Genomic DNA, 20301 nt, shown 5'->3' with positions numbered 1-20301 from the left:
GAAATCATATAAGATAGCCAAAGTTAGGTAAACTGTGTTTTGGTGTGTGGGGGTGTGTGTGTGTGGGGGTGTGTGTGTGTGTGTGTGTGTTTTAATGAAAACTAACAACAGCCTTATGCACATCCTCAGTATGAAGGCACCTAAACTAGCGTGTATGGGTGCCCAATGGAAAGGGGGTCATTCTTTTCCTAATACTTGTAGGATTCAGGGGTTACTTAAATTCTGAAAAAATTCTCAGTAATCCCCTGCTCCTGTTCAAGCGGTCAGGAGACCAGTCACTGCTCACTATCTTTCTAGACCTAGGAAGGTCCGTGGGAGGGAGAGTTGGCTGGGTCCACGGATGCCCTGAGATGCGAGTTCTGGTCTGAAGACAGGCTATCAATTCATGTATTTCGGGTCATGATTTTCTATGATAAAGGCAATCACCGCTAATCAGCTAACTCTTTCACAGTGTTGAGGTCAGGGAAGGCCTGCCCCCGTTAATGAATTTACAGTCTCAGCAGTAGAAGGAACTGGATTTAATGCCACTAGCCTGTCTCCTTTATCTTTTCCGTTCCTTCGTCTGCCAGTGCCCTCCTCTTCCTCCGTGAGCAAGCATTAGAAACTTTCCAGCTACTCAGATGATGAAACCGTATCGATACAGACAGATCAAAAGTTAACGTGCATTCGGCTTTTCTTTGAAATACTCCACATATACAAGGATGGTCAAAGCATCAGGTTTGTTTAGGCAAGAGTAAAACGAGGCACCGAGCACCCAGAAGGTTTGTCAACAGAGATTCAGATAAATAAAGCAGGATACTTTCACAATACCCTACAACACCAACACAGATCCCCAGATCAGGGTAGGGCTTCAAAAGCAGGATGCAAAACGAGGGACCGTGTGTTACAAGTTAAACAAATGAAACCACACAACCTAGAGGAACCCTGCCCATCCGTTTCAGGTGTGTAAATATATGTAACAGGAGGAACAGGAAGCTGGCAGCAGCGCCTCTGGGAAAGGGAGAAGGGAAACATCGAAGACGGCTATTGGTCAAGGTGGGGGTGGCTACATGTCCCAACAGCAGTTACACACAAAAAGGGGAAAAAAATCCAGATGCGGAAAGAAACGTGGATGTTTGCTGTGTTCTCCGGTCTCTACTGTAATTTTAAGATGGATTAAAATGTAAAAAAGAAAATGTTAAAAAGAAGAAATCCACATGCCCTGTCCAGCTCATCGTGCACATCACATCAGCTGTTTACTCGTTTATCTCAAGTCCCTGGATTCTCTGCTTCTCCTTCTCCAGGCAGCAGAGCCACACTCGGGGCAGGGGGCCACGTGCCAGCTCTAAAACACGGGCTGGTAACTTGATCTCTTTGAGCTGCTGTGTCTCCATCTTTAAAAAGGTAACAGGAGTGGGGTGCATGGGGCATGTGGGGGGCTGTGGGTGAAGGTGCTGCCTCGATTTCCGCTCAGGTCATGATCTCGGGGTCCTGGGATTGGGCTCCGCCCTCAGCAGGGAGTCTGCTTCTTTCCCTCTCCCCCTACCTGCCCCCCACACTCTCTCTAAAATAAATGAATAAAATCTTAAAAATAAAGAAAAAGGGGACTAGGAGTGCACCGACCTCATGGAGCTGGCATGAAGACTGTGAGTTCATGGATGCGAAGCGTGCGGAACCTAGCAAGGGCTATAAGCATTGAAGCTTCTCTTACCTTTCAAACTGCACTTTCTTATGTCCTCCTTCTTTCACATAGTCAAGAACCTGCTTCTGTGTCCGACCGCTAGAAGGAAGAGGACAGAAGAAGATGAGAGGGAAGACAAGACAGGAAGGCGTTCTCATTTGAACATGGGACATACCCGTATTTCCTTCCCCTCCTTCCATCACCAGGAGAGACTTGGGCTTTCCCAGCGAGCCAGGCATAAATGCAGCTCTGAGAGACAACCGTCTGTGCCCATTTTGTCCCTTCATAGTTCCCTTCTAAATAGCAGAAAAATGTTCAAATGATGAAACCCCTTAATAATTCTGCATTTGCTTATTAAGCAACCATCCTGAGAATTTGTATGCTTCGAGGAGGAAGGGATAATTCTGTTCACCATGAATGCCCATGGCCTAGACTAGGGAACATGGGGACTTCTGACACAGGGAAGACACCCCAATGTTTGCTGAAAGGAGGAGTGGGAAAGAGAACCGAGGATGTGTAAGTCTAATGCGCCATCCCAGGGGGCTAGACCAAATGTCGAGGACCAACTTGCTTCTTTAGAGAAAGGAAATCCTTACCTGAACCGAAATGATGACCCTCGACTAAAGAGAACGGCCTTTGGCTTTGGTTTGGGCTCTTCAAAAAGTCTAAAAAAGGCATGATGTTCAACACAGATTTTCCAGAAGGACTTGCAAAAATCCCGACTGGCCATGAGAAATTCCAAGGTATCCTGGTATGAGCTCTAAAAAGAGAAAATACCACTTTGGGTTTCTTCTTTTTCCCATTACCCATGAACATTGGGTTGGAAAAACGAGAAAAGGGATAGGAAACAAATATGTCCAATAAAATTTCAATTGTGTATTGTATTATATAGCAGGACCATAAATTCACATATTTAGTTAAACATAGTTGTTCCTAATGACAAAATATAGTCATCATTCAACCATTCCCCGCCCCCACCCCCAAATTCCTTAGAGGAACTACAGAAGATAGGAATACTTAGCAGAAGTTGTAACACTTCTTTTGACAGAATTCACAAACAAATTTCGTGTATGTTGCTTACATTTCCTTCTTGAAAAGAAAAAAAAAAAATCAAAGTACAGAAATCCCTTTTTGCCTCCTTAAAATAACTGAAACACACTTTTATTTTCTCCCTGAAGGTTCATGCCAACTTTGCATACTGGTCTTAAGTCTTTTTTCTGTCGAGCCACATACGGCTCAAGACTCCAGGTGGCCCCAGGGACCACACAGGAAATGAACATTTTTTTTTCTGGAGCACAAAAGTATCACTCAAGGCTGAAAAAAAATCATGTCCTTTGATTCTGCAAAGCGGAGAGCATAATTTTCTATTCCCAGGCTGAACGTTCTCCATGTAAGAGGCTGTATTTTATAAACAGGACTTACCACAGTCCTTAACGTTCCCAGCAACTTCCAACTATTCTGAGGGATCTCACAGTCTGGGCAGTCCCAACTTACAAACAAGCGTGCCCCAATTCTACATCTGTAAATAGCCTTTTGGAACTCAGAAAGCATTTTCCCAGAGAAAATGCTTATAAACAACTTATAATGGGTGACTGCTTCCCAGGTCAGGCCATAAAAGCTGATTTAATCCATTCTGTAGCTGAATGATGAGCCTCGATGGCCACTTATCATCTTTTTTCCCACAGGGGAGAAAACCACTCGCCATTCAAATCTGCAATGGCGGTTGGGGACATCAGGGATCTATCATCCACGACCTCCACCGTCCATTTATGGCAGGGGAAGAAGATGCTCTTTCTTCCCTGACCCCGTCCCAGGGTGAGCGACATTTTTAGGGGTTCTGGAGAAAGTGGGGTGGACCTGCTTATCAGCTTGTGAGAATGTGCTGTCAGAGGCTTGGGGACAAGAGCAGGGATGCGAAAGCTAGGGACAGCTGGAGGCTTGTGTGGGCTCGTGGATGCGGAGTGCTGTCTTGAGGAGGTGGCCTGGGGACTGGAGCCCCAGCAACTGTACAGGTCGGGCTGTCTGGGGCTGGGGGGGGTGCTGCCCATTCTTTACCCTTGTTCTGTCAACCCAGGTGACAGTGTGGTTACGGAGTATCCGGGCACGCCTGTCAATACAGACCCTCAGACACCTGCATAGCACTGGCCGCCCTTCCAGCCTATGCCCCAGCAGAGCCCCTCTGTCCCCACGGTCATGGGGTGGGCTCCAAGGTCACGGTCCCCCACCCCACCCCCACCCACTTACGTTGGCATCAGGACGGAGTTTGATGAGAAAGCGCTTTCTTTTGAAGCTCAGCTTCCGCACCTTCGCCCAGTTGAAGGCATTGATTTTAGTGAAACCCTGAGAAGAAGAAAGGTCTAGGCCAGTGAGCCAGGAAATGCATAATAAGCAACACAGGGGGCTGGTTTGCCTCGAGGACGAGGAGCTGTCGCAACCATGCCTTCTGCTAGAGGATTCTCAGGATTTGCTGCTGTGGACATTACTGTGCCTGGAGCATTATTTTCCACTAATTATAGGCTTTGGCATTCAAACCAAGTTTGCCTCCAGGGAGAGGAGCAGTGCGGAGGGAAGGATAAAAAGACAAAACGGGAGGGAAGGATAAAAAGACAAAAAAACAGTAAAAACCAGGACAACCACAATTAGTGACCATCACTTTTGGAGTGGCAGCACCCCATAAGGACTTGACAGACCTCAGCTTATCAAACCTGAGACAAAACCTGGGGAGATGGGTTTATTATCTTTCTCTTACAGATGTGGAAAGTGCTGCATGGACAGATCTTGGTGTGTCCAAAATCCCACAGTTTATGAGGCAGAATGAGATTCCCCAGCTTGTGCCTTAACCAGCAGCTAATCGTTAATCTCCATAAAAGCAACCCTGCAGGTTAGCAGTCAACCCCCATATCGCACAGGGGTCAGCCTCCCCTGCCCAGAAGGCGGCCCTGCTGCACAGGCGGGAAGGGGAGGGAAGGCCTGGCCTGCGGTGTTGTCTTCTAGACCAGAGCACAGTCTCAGGGAAGGACTCCCACATCCTCATCTTTGAAAGTCAGGTGTGGAGAAACAGGGTGATGGAGAAGCAGGGGGACACTGCCAGAAACCAGCTCCCATCTGTCCTGTCGTCTCAACTAAAATTAGAATTCCTCCTGAGCCTGTTCGAACACCAGAACCATTGATTTAAATTGGTGAGAATGAAGCAATTAAGGACTGGCAAGAAGATTAATTCCAAGATACAGCCTTTGTACATGATTAAATAACTCAGTAATTCTCAGTATTAGATTCTACTGCACATCATCAAGAGCGAATTAATTCAATTGTGAGGCATTTCTTCCCTCCCTACCCTCTGTGATTTTTAGAACTGTTTAAGGCCTCTGATTTTAAAATTTCACCGTAGGACTGAAAACTCTATTTGGTTTCTTGTCATTTTGCTCATCGAGCACTCCTAAGATTACTTCAGCAGGCCAAAGACTGTCGAGAGCAGTCATCTCCTCTAATACCATCCTGCTTTCCCATATGAAACCCAACCTCGACTCCTCTCGGAAAAGGATTTGGCGATAATTCATGTCCGTCGTAAACATCTGATACTGCAGCAGAGAGGCCCTGGGACTATTTTGGTAAAACAGGAAGGGGAAACAGAACCGAACCTGGCAGAGCTTGAAGGAGTATTTTAGATTGTGTACATATTTACCCCTTCAAAATGGGTGAAAAGGACCCAATTTAAAAGGCAGCTGCTTTCCTCATACCCCCTTGAAACTAAAGCAGAGATGATGCACTTTTACTGAGGAAACCTTTGGGGGTGGTGAATATCTTCATTGTCTTGATTTCATTGTTGGCTTCAGGATATATATATTTCATTGATGGCTTCAGGATATATCTATCTATCTATCTATCTATATATGCTTACAAAACTGCATATTTTAAATATATACATTTTATTCTCTGTCCATAATACCCCAATGAAGCTGTTAAGACACAAAAAGCAGCACTGATCAACAGAACAACAGCAGTGCGATCAAGAGAGTACACACTTCAGAGTACAGAAAACCATGTCCTTAATAAAACACAGGTAAGAATTCAAGTGCAGTGTTTTGCTATAAAGTTACTATATAGCACCTGGCTCTTGGGAATTTAGAGAACTGCTAAATCCTAAAAAATACACCTTATGCTTTTCTTTTTAAGTTACGTATACCTGAAATAACAAATCAGCCGACTGATGTAAAATCTGAATTAGGTATAAAAACCTCTAAATTTGGTTTAAAAAAAAAAAAAGCAACTAAAAACCTTAACAGGTTTTAAAAAAGCAGGGGGAGGGGGAGATGACATGACTATCACGTGCCAGTGTAAAGAAGGTGTTTCTTTTGGGGGATCTGAAATCTGATTCTATGACACTGGGATTTGAGCCCAGGTCCACCGAGAGAGATTTCTGTGATCCTACAAAGTCAACAGACACAAGCAAATCTCGGGTTGTGCATTCCCCAACCAGAGCAGGGGCCAGTGGAATGGAATGGAATAGGATCTGGAAGCTGAGGACCTGGAAAGAAATAGAAACCCTGAGATGAGGTTCGTTTTTTCCTGTTCACATAAAGTAACTATCGGAGGTCTTAACTCGGCCCACCCAACACGGAATCAGAGTTGAAGAGCCAACCCTTATCTTTCCATCACCAAGGGAACTGAGCTGTGGTCTCAACGCTCTTACCTGAAACACGAGAATTCCCGTGTTGGCCACAGCCAGGTTGATCTTAGTACCTTCCCTGTCCTTGGCCGGGTGCAACCGGATCCCATACATCTCCAGCCTACGGGCAATCTCCAGGAGTTGGAAATCTGATTCTGCTGGTGTCTGTCCACTGACAGAACAAAAAATGAAAAAAGAAAGGCCAGGAGATTTGAATTCCCTGTGTCTATTAATTTGAGATTAAGCAACTTCTCTTGGGAAATTAAAAGGCATTTCATCACAAACAATGGAGCTACCTGATCAGAAGACACCCAACCCCCCATTCATTATCACCCAAAGTTGAACAGCTAGGACAAAAGCCCTATTGCCCATGAAACACAAAACCTCAAAAGTCTACCTCACATTTGCCCTGGTTTTTTTTTTCTTGACTCAAAGAGTTTCCTTTAAGGTCATATAAAAGCAAAACACCACAGTGTTAAGACACGTTTTTAGTCACTTACAATGGGCCTACCCTTGGAAGCAAAGTTCAGGGCAACACTCTTGCATATTTTCATCAAGCGCACGTACCCTCCTTCAAAATAGCAACAAAAACAAGAGGCCCAGGTAGCATCTTTTGAAAAAAATCTTACTGATCAAGGAAAAAAAAAAAAAAAAAAAAAGGAAAGGATACAAATGTTCTGGATTTTCATAACATTCCTCCTTTGCCCCTTGTGGATATCCCTTTCCTGATTTCCTGTTAATGGGTCTTAAGTTCTCCCTTTAATTCCACAACGTGGGTGCCCTAACTCCAGGCCTATTCCAGTAGCACAGGAAATCAAAGAAGGATCCTAGAGCTCTGGTCCTGAGTGGGTGACCCGCATTTCACCTTCATGAACCTCTGTGCTCTTCTCCCTCACGTTTGGCGTATCTCGCCCCAATAGTGTGTGCACACCCATGTACACTGGAAGGACAGACAGAAACAGCTCAAAGGGAACACAAGGCACCCGGTGGGACTTACATGTGATTGTGGTGAAACTCCACGATTTTGTCTTCTAGTGCGTCTTGCTGAGGTATGTACTTGTTTTTTGCTAAATGCTCTCTGTCCGAGGCTTCATCGAAATCCCCAATCTCGGCTACCAAGGAACAGAGAAAGAAAACCCAGCCATATAGGATTAATACTTCACAACCTGTTGCATTCCCCCGTGGAACATTCCGGAACTAGCAAAGCAGAAGGCAGTGGAGAAGGCTATCCCAGCCTGTGGGTATCGTCAGGGCCGGACGTCACACGACTTCCTGTGAGCATGTATTTAACAACTGTGCCAACATGCCGGGATGGTTTCCCCTCTTTCTCATCTCTACCAGCTGCAAAGAAGACTTCATTATCCACCCGTCTTCCTCCATCCACATTCCTGGTTCATTCTTTCCTCCCCACCCAACTGGGACCACTTCTGTTCTAGGCGGTAAATTCTGCGCATGTGGATTTCATGACCTCATGACTTCTAAATGAACCCCAGAATTTCAGGACTTTACAAAAGCAACTTTTGAAGCTATTATATATAATAATTACTGGTCCAAACCCCAAATCCTTTCTCATGCAGAGAAAAGCCAATGGTAAATAGCTATACACACGTGATCTCATTTGGTAAAACAAAACAAAGTGTATTAAGTTTCTTGTAGTCCTAGCGTTAGAAATGACTGGTCAGACTGAGATTCTTACGAATTTTTCATCTACAAAGAAGAGGAGGCACATTTTTCTCACGTTATCTCTATATTGTCCCCAAATGGCCATGGTCTGGAAAGCTACAGGCTAGACCTTTGAAAGAATGATTGTATCTTAACATCACTAGTGCAGCTCAGTTTCTACCAATCTAATACCTCTGGGACAGCCTCGTTTTTTTCTTTGAATCCTATGGTCTGTGTAATAAGTTTAATAAAAAGTAGCCTAATGACCAGAACCCTGGTGTTTCTGAGTAAAAGCTAGTGAAATCTACCGGTCATTCTGTCATGTGAAGCAGCTTGTCCCACTCTAGCTAACGCCCCTCCAGTAACCAGGCAGGATGCGGCCGATATGTTCCTATAAATCGCACTCACTGAGAATATTTGCTCTGCACAAAACAGGGCCAACTCATCTGGCTCCAGCTACGCCAGGGGAAGAACTGATCATTCTCAAGCCCTTCCTGCTGCGGGGGACACATCAGTAGCATTCCTTCCTGAGTCTGGGAGATCTTCAATAAGGGCCACATAGAAAGAATGAGAAGATAAGCACGGGCTCTAGAAATACCTCCTTTTAGGCGTGTTTAGGAACCACTAGGAGTGACACTTGTTCCAAACCTTTGGGAATCTTGTTACCTGGGCAGATATCCGAATGGGCTGATTTTACGGGACTACTCTGGAAACTACGGAAACTTTAAAATGAGATGACAGCACAATTTCCTTCATCCTTCATTATATATATATATATATATATATATATATATATATATATATCTCTTCCCGAAGCACAACATCTATATTCCATTTCAAGTAACTTCTGCCTTAGCCAAGAGGGGAAAAAAACGCCCAGCTGGGTTGTCAATAAGCCTGAGAGTGAGCACAGTCTAATTTATCCTCTGCCTAGATTAAGAAGGTAAAAATACCCAGTTTCAAGCATCACCAGGGTTCAGCCCAGCTTCATGTGTCTTGGGGTTTACTGAACTCCAGAGAACGGAATACAAGATGCGCCATCGTTGACAGTTTTAGGTCTTAAAGCTAATGGGCCATATTCGATAATGGCTATTAAGTCCAAGAACAGGATAGATCAAGTTTAGTCTACTTGGATGCCATCTGTCCAGGCTTCTCCTCCAAGTCACATGAGATTATCAAACAACTGCGTACTAGTCCTTAAAAAAAAAAAAAAAAGGGGGTGCCTGGCGGGAAGTCAGCTGAGCGTGCAACTCTTGGTGTCGGCTCAGGTCACAATCTCAGGGTCCTGAGATCAAGCTCTACACTCAGAATGGAGTCTGCTTGAGATTCTCTCTCTCACTTTTCCCTGCCCCCTCCACTGTCTTGTTCTAGCTCAAATAAAAAATTAAATCTAAAAAAAAAAAAAAAGAAAGGGGGGAGCCTAGGTAGCTCAGTCATTAAGCGACTGCCTTCGGCTCAGGTCATGATCTGGGGGTCCTGGGATGGAGTTCCCATTGCGCTCCCTGCTCAGCAAGAAGCCTGCTTCTCCCTCTTCCACTACCCCTGCTGTGTTCCCTCTCTCACTGCCTCTCTGTCAAATAAATTAAAAAAAAAAAAAAAAAAAAAAAAAGAGAAAGAAAAGAGTAGACAGATACCAAACACAGAATTCACAGGCCAATGCTGGGCGTGGTGGGTACGCCCATAAAGCTTGAGGAGTATGGTCCTCAACCCACTGGAACTCGGGCTCGCAGCAAAATAACACAAAGGCATCGTTACTGTGTTCGGGGGCTGTGATTACTTCCCCCCATCCATCGGATCGCGGTGGGCTCCAACAGGACCTCTGGAGGAAACGGATGCCACTTACACTGTACGATGTGTGAGATGAGGAGAGCCGCGCTGGTGTCATTACAGGTCAGCCTGCCCTGAGCCAGGTCCTGCTTCACCTGCAGAGCGAACAAGTACCTGTGGACACAAACACACACGCCTGGCGTCACACATACTTTCTGGCTGATGGCACGCACGGGGGGCCGGAGGGGTGTTCGGTGTCAAAGTCAGGCTCAGGTGCGCATGGGGAGGAGCTGGAGAGAGGTAAACAGAGCAAGGAAAAGAGAGCCTGTGTCATCCAGCATGAAACCCGGGGCTAATGACGGCAATGTCAACACTCATCCGTCACTAGAAGGACCAGGAGACATGCTAGCACCTTCTCACGTGAGGACAAATACATTTTATTCTTTGGCTCTACCTCTCCATTTAAAAACCCAAGACTACCTTACGCCACTCTCTAAATAATTTTTGCAGGGTGTAACAAAAGTTTACGTTTTTTTCCCCACAGATCAAATGTATGAAAAAATAACTTTAAGGATCAGATAATAACAGTAGGTCATTATCAAGGATAGAGAGCGCTCCTTTGCCAACTGACTTGGAAAAACATGAGTGTTTTGTGTGTGTGTGTGTGCAGTGTAATAGTCACTTAGATTCTCCCAAAAGCCTCGGTTACCAATCTATAAAAATTCATTTTACAGTTATTTTTATATTGCAGAATAAAGCAAGGAAACATTTTTGGTGGAAGAGAAAAGAGGTATTTATAGATCAAAGATATTACGTAAAAATAGTGCAGTGTAAAAACTGATTTGAAAAAAAAAAAACAATCAACAGGAACACCTACATATTTTTAGGAAGATATTTGCTAGTTCTGCCCTAGAGGTGCTACCTCAGTAGCAAATCTTGCAGTTGGATTCTGGCAGTCTGCAGTTACTGGAAGGTCACAGAGGAAGGTCATGGAGAAATGACAGATTCTAGGAATGGGGTAGGTATGAGTCTGGAGTATCTAGTGAAGCCAGAAGGCAAGGCGGCTTGAAAATATAAATGGGTTGTATTAAAAAGGCAAAAGAGGGGCCCCTGGGTGGCTCAGTTGGTTGAGTGTCCGACTCTTGGTTTCAGCTCAGGTCATGATCAGAGGGTTGTGAGATCGAGTCCCAGGCTAGGCTCTGCACTCAGCGGGGAGTCTGTTTGAGATCCTCTTTTTCTCCCCTTTCTCTTAAATAAATCTTTAATAAAGGGGGGGCAAAGAAACATCTTGAAGGGGTGTCCACCTGCCAATGCTGTGGCAACTTGAGTATCAATAAGAATAATTAAAGTGAATCAAAACACATGGATTTGATAAAAATTCCTGAGTCCATTTCAGTATTCAAAGAGAAAGCAGGAAAAACACAGGAATTTGAGAATGAGGGAGGCAACGTATGGGATCAGGAAGGTCCCCTTCCCGCCACACCTTGCGACCAAATCCGAAGTGAGGGAGAGCTCCTAAATTTTCTAAATGCATCACCATTGGAGGAGACTACGAAAGCAATTCTTGGTAACCTGAGGCAAAAAATGGAGCATGGACTCTGCGTCTCCAACAAGAGCGGCATTTCAGGATATTTGGAAAATCCAAGTAGAGGAGGCAAAGTTCCTTCTGGAAGTATGCCGACTAATTACCACAAGAATCCTCCTTCCACAATCTCTAAGACATTACAGACTCTGGCAAGGGCTGTTAATCCACGTTAAAACCATCCAGGAGATTGAATGTTTGCCTGGAGACAAAATAGCATGACTTCACTTCGCAGTGGCGAGATCAGAACACCCCCACCCTAATTCAATGATGAATCTTGGCACTGTGAATGAAACGGGAAACACACAGCATCACTTCTGATGAATTCTGGCCCCAAATGTTCAACCAGTATCCATCAAGCCTATCGAACGACCTTTCAGTTTTCTGGAAAAGCAGAGGATAGAGGAAAAAGCTAAATGGCACCACGAGGATGAAATCTGACAAATTCAGGAGGTGCAGCGTTCTACCATATACCGGGGTCCAGTTTCTTCAACAAGGTGGTATCATGAAGGGGGTAAAAAAAAAGGAGAGACTCTGCTGGATTAAATGAGGTCCAAAGGACATAACCAAGTGCAACTCTGGTCCTGCAGTGAATCTCCTTTCAGATGAGCAGACAAAAATGACATTTACGGGACAGATGGGGAAATCTTAGCATGACCATGGTAGTAGGTGAAATGAAAAGTACATATGGAAAAATCAGAAAGGATATCACACTAATGTATTACCCAATGCTCACCTCTGGGCCACCAGAATACGGTATTTTACCTTCTTATTCTTGCTTATCTGCATGTTCTAACTTTCTACACTGTACACCTGTGATTTTTGTAATAATGACAGGTTATTTTTAATTTAAAAAAAAAGGGGGGCTTTTAATAAGATCAACCATAAAGGTTGCCATAAGAAATAATTGAAGTAATGCATGGAAAGCTCATGGCTACAACAAACACATTCAATAAATGTTAGCGATTTTTCCCTTATACATGAAAAACTAGAGGTGCCCGGCTGGCTCAGGCAGGGGAGCATGTGACTCTTGATGTTAGGGTCATGACTTCAAGTCCCGTGTTGGGGGTACAGCTTACTTAGTAAAATTTAAAAAAAAGAAAGAGAGAGAGAGAAAAGAAAAATGAATCCCCTTTAAGTTGCTTAGGAAATTCCATTTCTAAGATCTAAAAACAACTACAGAGGCATTTTTGGAACCAGCTCCCCCACAAAACCCAAGTTGAAAAACACCTCCCGATCCGCCAGGGGGTAATAGTTGACCTTTACGCAGTCCCCCCCGACATTTATTCTTGCTCTCATGTTCCCGGTCTCTGGGAAGTTAAAGGGAAGAAAAGCAGAGACTATAAAAGACCCCACACAAGACAAGAGGCAGCACAATCTGGCTTTCTGGATTAGGCAGGGGATATGCTATTTTGAACCTAACACTTCGCAGACCTGCAGGCTTTAATTCTCTCTCTGGTTAAATTTTTAAACAAGTCGAGGGCCTAAGAGCATTCCGTTCTGAGTAGCTGACCATCTCCCAGTTCAAACATGAGGTCTGGAATCTGCAGAGAAATGTTCAGGGACAGATGAATGGTCAGAGTCTAACAGGCGTTGGGGACCTTTGGTGACGTCTCCTGCGGGCTCCCAGGCAGCGCTGGCTTCTGGAAGCTCACACGTCAGGCATTCTGGGGGCTGTAGGAAGAACCTGTCACTCCCTACTCTAGTCGTGTTCAGTCTCCCTGTTCTGAGGCCCTTGGAACATGAGAACGGTCTTCCTGGACCCTGACGGTTGACTTCGTGACCGCTGTCAGTCAGGGCTCACTTCGGGGATTCACCAATGCCTTTTGTACTATAAATTAAGGAACCGCCATCAAATTCATGGGAGCTAAAGGCTGAGTTAGCTCAAAAGGCACAAAATAAAACGAGACCAGTCAATGATGGACACGCAAAGCGCTCAGAACAGAGCTTCGGCAGCAGCCTAGGCGTCTGAAGGAGGGGATGACGGTGGCAGGGACTCATCAGGAGGACTTCTGGGGACATTAAGTGTGGCAACTCACACCAACCAGAGGCCCTACTTTAAACACGTCTATCTTAACTTATTTCGTTCGGGAGGTCTTCACTGTTCTTTCCTTATTCAGCGGAAAGTAATTTACAACTTCTCCGCCGGTCTCAGGAGACATCTGAGCAGGCCTTGAAGGGCGGCAAGTTTGGACGGATCTCACCACCTCTAAGAAGAGCACAGCCAAGAGGACACCGGATCGGAGCGGAGACAGGACGCCCTAGCGAAGCGTGCCGAGAGGCATGTGGGCTCATCGAGACGGTCTTGGAGCTCCGTGGTAAGGAAACCTGGTAACCTCTACCCCAAAGACCGCTCCCCCTCGCTGTTTCAAACCCACACCTGCTTTTCTCCTTCTAGAGGCCACGGCCCTGGTGGCAACAGGACACAGCGCCACGGAAAGTGTGGTTCAATAAATAGAAAGGAATTCAGCCCCTCGGTTAACAGCAAAGTGCAATTTAATCTTCTGTCTACAGACATGGGAAGCTGAAACCTATTCCGGAGGCCCCGAGAATTAACTGTAGAGCTAGAGTCACTCAGAGTCTGCAAAACCGCGGACCTGCCTCTGTCGCCCTCTCGTCCCCACGTCCCTCGGCTAAAGTGCTGTCCACACAGAGCTTCCCCGAAGCCCTCCCTCACTCCCTCTCTGCTGCAGAAAAGTGCCGGGGACCTCAAGAGGCCCATCACTAAACTTCTGCTTACACAGGAACTTGAGAATGAGGGAGGCGACATATTGGATCAGGAAGGTCCCCTTCCCGCTGCACCTTTCAACAAAGTCCAAAGCGAGGGAGAGCTCCTAAATTTCCTATCGATTATCTTCACCCTTGCACCGAAAGGAGTCTATGGAAAAGATGTTTTAAATGTGGTTAACACTGGGAGCCGGAAAGCAAAGACAAGAAAACCCCAAAGCTGCCCCATTTGGCTGAGCCTGTGTCACCTGAGGAATTTATCAGATCGGACACAGTGGTTGGCCACATACCAGGCACACTTGGCTAAGAGGCCCCAAGCTGCATGGAATTTTCTAGCAAAAACCACCATGGGAGGAAACTACAAACCTCTAGAGACAATGATTCGCAAACACTGAAAAGGTGCAGAAAACTCAAAGCAAAGTAGAACGGGAGGGGGAAAAACAAGGATTCATGCCACCAACTTCCCAAGGAGGACACAGGTGCAGTGACAAACAGGAGGCAAAGGCACACTGCCCTGTGACAGCTGGACTCGCCTTCAGATTGAGGTCGATATTCTGAGCTCCAAGCAATGCATGTTCCAACCAGAGGAAACCCAGCCCAGATGCAGAGACCCAGCAGCCCCAGCAATGAAGGCACCGGAAGCCTCTACTGTCGTTGGCCCATCTTCTGCCTCCGCGCGTCGCAGTCCAGCTGCCTCTCCTCCATGGGGGCTGTTCTAGAAAACCACGCATACCTCCCAGAAGGCTGAGGGCTCCCGTAATTCCTGGCCAATTAACGGCTTCATCCATCTGAGGATTATCAGTGGAGGTAGCAACTTAGTAGCAACTCACTCAGAAAATGCAGAGCCATGGGAAGAGCCACAGCCTTCACCTGTTCCTGGAAGTCCACGTTCCTGCATCTGACAGGGCAGCATGGCGTCTGGCGGGCCTCTCAAACAAAAGCCAGCAGAACCCAATCCCTGACTTTCCACCCCTCCGCGATCCCCTGCTTCCCTCTACTCCTTTCTTAAGTCAAAGTCTAAGCATAAGTCAAAAGTCTAAGCATTCCTCCCCTCCCTCAGTCTCTGCTGCCACCGGCCCCTCACCAGGATGGATGGACCCCATCTCCAGCACAGAGCCCAAATGCAACCACACTTTCCCGTTTCCACTCCTGCCACCTCCTCTGGGACCACCACTGTGGCACGGAGAGCAATGGCTTCCTCACGGAATTCCCAGCTGTCACCATCTTGCGACACCCGCACGGCAGCTAGACTTTCAACCCTACCATCCATCCAGCCTCTGTCCTGCCTCACTGCACGTCGCCCTGTCTGTGCCTGCCACTCCAGCCTTCTCTAGGGTACAGCTGGCCCTTGAGCAAGAGCGCGATTAGGGGTGCCGACCCCAGGTGCAGCCCCAAATCTGCATTTAACTTTTGACTTCCCCAAAACTCAACTACTGTTCACTGGAAGGCTTACCAGTCAGAAACACAGCTGACTAACACATATTTTGTAAGTTATATGTATCACACATTGTATTCTTATTTAAAAAAAAAAAAAGTAAGCTACAGACAAGAAATGTGAAGAAAATCCATTTGTGAAGAGAAAGTGCATGTAGTCCCGTGCTGTATTTATCACACTCTCACACACACGCGCGTGCACGTGTGTGCCATCTGCACGTTAAGTGAATGCGTGCAGCTCAAACTCCTGTTCAAGGGTCCACTGTATTTGAACATCCGGAACTTGTTGATGCCTTGACCACCGCCAACCGGTCCTTCTACCTGGAAGGCTCTTCCTCCAAGAAGGACTGAAGGATTCTTATCACGTGCTCAGACACGTACCACTTCCTCAGACTGACCCATCTGAAGCTGTCGCCTGGTCGTAACTGTCCATCCGATCATCCTTCCTCAGTTACCTACAGAGATCTTACCATTATCTGATATTTGTTCTCGTTCGTTTAATCATTTTGTCTGCTCCTATGAGAATCAGGCTTGCCTTTTCACCACCATATTCCCAGAGCCTAGGACAACGCATACAGCGTCCACTCCCTAAGCACTGTTGACAGAATGCCTTCATTCCTTTGCTAAATGATGGTCAACAACCCAAGACATTGTGCTCCATACCAAGAGGAGGACAAGGAAGGGACAGGCTTAGCCTAATCAGCAACAGCTTGAAAGCCATGTGTGGGAAGAATCTGCCTGGTCAGACTAGTAGGTCACTCATCCGGGCACTCTTGAAAGGGTGACACTTTGTCTTCAGGCGTTCCCACCAGGCTTTGCTCTCCCCTAGCATATACCCTGTCTCTTCTGCAAGTTAAACAATGGTGGCGATGACGTGATCATGCATGTCCTCCCTACGGGCTCCAGCCACCTCGTGCATAATCCTGCTTCTCCTCAAGACAACCCTGGCCAGGTGCCAGCAGAGTCGCACTGAACAGGGCAATGAGCAGAGGGACAAAGGGAGCACGAAAGCTGGCCAGTCACACAGGGATCAAGGGCAGGCCTGACTCTGTGCTCACGCTTCTCCCACTTGGCCAACTTTCAAAGAAACCGAGCGTTGGCTCATGCCCACCCACCCACGGCAGCAACTGAAAGACACTGAGCTAACATCTTGGTTTCCCAGAGTCTGACTTCCCCAAACTGTCTTGTGATGTGACACATAGAAGAAGAAAACTAGGACCGGGAGAGGTCACAAGCCTGGTTCCCTTCACGGCTTAGCTTTCAAGAAACCAGGTTTTGAGGAAAACGTGGTGCTTTCTCTCTTGCCCTGTTTGTAGGCAGAGCTGGGAGCAAAGGGTTACACGTTGAAGGACAGTGCAGATGCCGGTCAGGGAAGTGCTGTGGACACGTGTCATCAGACGGCGGAGAACACGGACCTTCTCTTCTCCTCAGCACCCCGTGGCAATAAATACCCAGTTTCCAAACCACTAACCTTGTGAGTTCTTCTTGGAGTTGTGTGTGGTCAGGTGGAAAGAATTTCACCACAAACTTGACAACAACATGCTTTGGCCCTAAAAGGAGGGGAGAAAAAGCAGGAAAGCATTTATTGATTTGTTTCAAGTGCAATTAAGGAAAAGGACTTCAGAGGGTATATCAGACACCAAATAACGAGTCTCATTCCAAGCTGCCAAGAGCACATCTGCTCACATCCGGGTCACTGAAGCAGTAGCTGAGGTACTAATTCCCACTCCCATGTCGCAGAGACACAGCTGCCTGTTCTAAAATAACGCTTTGACCAGACTGTTTGGTTCAGGTATTAACCTTTTCCTCTGAAGACTTAAACTGTACTCAGATTGTAAAAACAGGCATTTGCCTTCAAAAATTTATCTAATTGGCTCTTTTAGTCCAAATGGAGGGCTTCGGGTAACTTGAGGGAAAAATGAAAATGTCAGTCGGTTATAGGATTTAGGATTTTAAGCTCTCCACCGGGTAGAGCTGCTGATGTGCTCATCAAATATGTATGAGCACCTACGGGCCAGGTGCTCCCCTGAGCTCTGGAGAGAGGACAAACAAGGCGCGGCCCAGCCCCCAGCCGTCAGCCAAAGCCTCTCTAAACCGTCGTGCAGATGAGTTCAGGCAAAATCGGGAAGCGGACCTGGGATGGGTGGACAGGGAGAGGATCAAGGAGATGGCTAACCCTTCAGAATTAAAACAAAACATCAAGTTAATTATAATAATTTATAACCTGAGTCAGAGCTTGTTCTGATATATGTATCAAATTTCATATCTATCAGATATATATAAGCTTATATGAGCTTATAGATCAGAGCAGTCTTATAGGTTCTGCCCTTTGGAATGATAGCCACGAGTTTACGGTCTATGAAATAAAAGGAAATATAATGAAATCCAAATTTTAACAGCAGTTGTGCAAAAGCAGAAAATGTCTCTTTGCTCTACCTTTCACTGTCACAAAAAATAATGTTGTATCATCATCTGTGATCACCCATTTAAGTTGAGGAAAAAAAACCCAAAAGCGACGGAAGATGAAGATGTGGACAAGAGACACAAAATTAGGAGAAAAACGAGGCACAGAAATACTGAAGCCCAGGGACACGGGGTCCCTTGTCCCCGACCACGCTAACAAGGAACAAAAACCCTCGCCTGTCGAGGCTGGATCATAAAGTAACGTGGCCAAATGGGGAAGACAGGAAGGCCAGCCTGTCTCCTGTCTGCGGCGAATTCCGCGAGGCTACCAGATCCTTCTACAGCCTGAAGCGAGGAAGATGCTGTCCCTCAATGCAGAAGGACAGCTCTGTCTCACACACAACTAGTCACGGCCCACGGGGATCGGAGGAGAAGCCCCGCTCAGGGTGGACCCAAGGGCAACAGAGGGTATCTCCAGTCTGCATTTGGCAACATGCTAAAAGACGCCGTTCCACACTGAGCATTTCCCAGGAGTTACTGCAGGCACACAAGTCATCATTCTGGATGCTTTGCTACCGCCTTCTCAGCAACGTGCTCCCCCCGCCGCAACCTCCCACCCTCCATGCTCAGGTTCCGGCTAGCCACCCCATAAACCCATAAACATTAAACAAACAATGGAGGTTTCATTTTCAGCATCAATAATTGCTTAATTTAAATGACAGAAGATCAACATCAATTTCAAACGCATAAGGGCCCTACAGACGCTGTGCACCTGGTTATTACACCCACAAAAATTGTTAGAAGTGGCCCAGTGGGGTTTCTTAGTCAGATATTGAAATGATCGCAGCGAGGTGTCCTGGTGCTTCCTGTTCCACTAATGGAATACGATTCTGTTTCCATCCTGGGACTTCTGCCCAGGCTGGGGAAGCAGGGAGGGAGCATTTAGACTCTGAACTTGACCTCAAAACCAAGAGTGGGGGGCAGAGAGTGGAGGGGCTGTCCTGGTCTGAGTCTCAACAAGAAGGGAGAGAGAAAGCATGCCTTCTTTCCTTACTCCTCCTAATCTTCTCCAGCACACGATGTAAATGCAAGCCAGACTCCCTTCAGTTCTGCTTGCCATTCAGAACCCTCCTGCTCATCCCACCACCCAGACACTTTTGGGCACCTCGTTTTTTCCACACAACACTCGCATTCTGATTTCCCAGGCTTTGGAGAAGCAGGACAGAAAACCCAACCCCAGTCTTTGGAATATGGGGCTCCACCTTCCCCTTCAAAAAAGTGACAGTAACAAACATGGGCCTTGACCAAGGCAAGCTCAATTAGCCTGGGATGAACAATATGCGTTAGCTATGAATCGAGATTGGATTTTCCAAGCAAGGTTTTGATGACCAAATTGTTAAATATTAAAATTGCAGAAGTGACATTTTAATTGCAGTTGGTTTAGTGGATAAGGACAGGAAATCAAGGGGTTAAAAAAAACCCACCACCACCACCCAAGAATCTGTGCCACCAGGGCCAACGGTGTCTAGAAAAGGAAACAGTCTGGCTTCACACTTAACATCACTGTTAAACACAGGGGAGATACTTACTTCTAATCTGCTTGACAATAGGTTTTAAGAGATCCAGCCACACCTACAAAAGAAAAAACAGATTGAGACAAATTCTCAATGGAAGAGCACAAGTATTTTGAGACTTGACTTGGAGCTGTTTAAAATCACCATATTTTTTAGTATTTGAGGCCGTCTGTTCCTGTTTTCTGCAGGATGGTGTATCTCCCATCACCTACCACTTGCATAGTATAGATCCAAATTTGCTGATATCATCCCTGAGCTTCGAAGTTAAAAACCTCTCCCAGATGCCAAGACTGAACTAACACTTTTTTGCCTCTCTTTTGCACTCTTCTCCCACGGCTAGTTCTTCAGCGAACCCCGAGGCCCCACTGCACATCTGGCTACAGGGGGAGTGAAAACACATGCTCCTTAATGAAACAAATACCCACGTGTTGTACGCATTTACAGACACATCTTTGAGGCATACAGGAAGGGAAGGAATAGGAAGGGAATATATCTATCTGCACCAGGCACTATCCAGAAGCTTCTGACCTCTCAAAACAAGGCCAGAAGGATTCAGGTTGCCTAGAAGAGGAATGGAGACTTGTAGGAACCCATTATTTGTCCAGACAGGCAGAGTAAGGACTGAAACCAAGCCTGTCCAGCTTCAAAGTCCAGACTCTTTTCACACACAGGCAGGACAGGAGGCAAAATTAAGAGAGAGCAGCCAATTGCCCTTAAGGATAAAGCATCATTTAACCATATTATCTGATTTCACACGCTGCTTTTCTCTGAACTCCTTCTGAACTGGTGGTCATGTGGAAAGGGTTCTACTGAAGACACAGTTACT

At 46.2% G+C, this 20301-nt stretch overlaps 1 protein-coding gene across 2 annotated transcripts in view; it reads right to left on the bottom strand.

The window, feature by feature from the left end:
* LOC111146978 (FERM, ARH/RhoGEF and pleckstrin domain protein 1) overlaps positions 1-20301 on the bottom strand; it is a 274223-nt gene that overhangs the window by 60487 nt on the left and 193435 nt on the right. For both annotated transcript variants that reach the window (XM_022502783.1, XM_022502784.1), the window contains exons 4-11: positions 19491-19533; positions 16970-17048; positions 9832-9929; positions 7324-7438; positions 6351-6498; positions 3905-4000; positions 2257-2420; positions 1691-1759 (exon numbers count right to left, since the gene is read on the bottom strand). In XM_022502783.1, coding sequence (XP_022358491.1) covers positions 1691-1759; positions 2257-2420; positions 3905-4000; positions 6351-6498; positions 7324-7438; positions 9832-9929; positions 16970-17048; positions 19491-19533 — 812 coding nt within the window. The remainder of the gene's footprint in view (positions 1-1690; positions 1760-2256; positions 2421-3904; positions 4001-6350; positions 6499-7323; positions 7439-9831; positions 9930-16969; positions 17049-19490; positions 19534-20301) is intronic.

This window comes from Enhydra lutris, unplaced genomic scaffold (assembly GCF_002288905.1).
Source record: "Enhydra lutris kenyoni isolate GAN:26980312 unplaced genomic scaffold, ASM228890v2 scaffoldscaffold15, whole genome shotgun sequence".
Lineage (NCBI taxonomy): Eukaryota > Metazoa > Chordata > Mammalia > Carnivora > Mustelidae > Enhydra > Enhydra lutris.
This window is presented reverse-complemented; position numbering and strand designations above follow the sequence as displayed.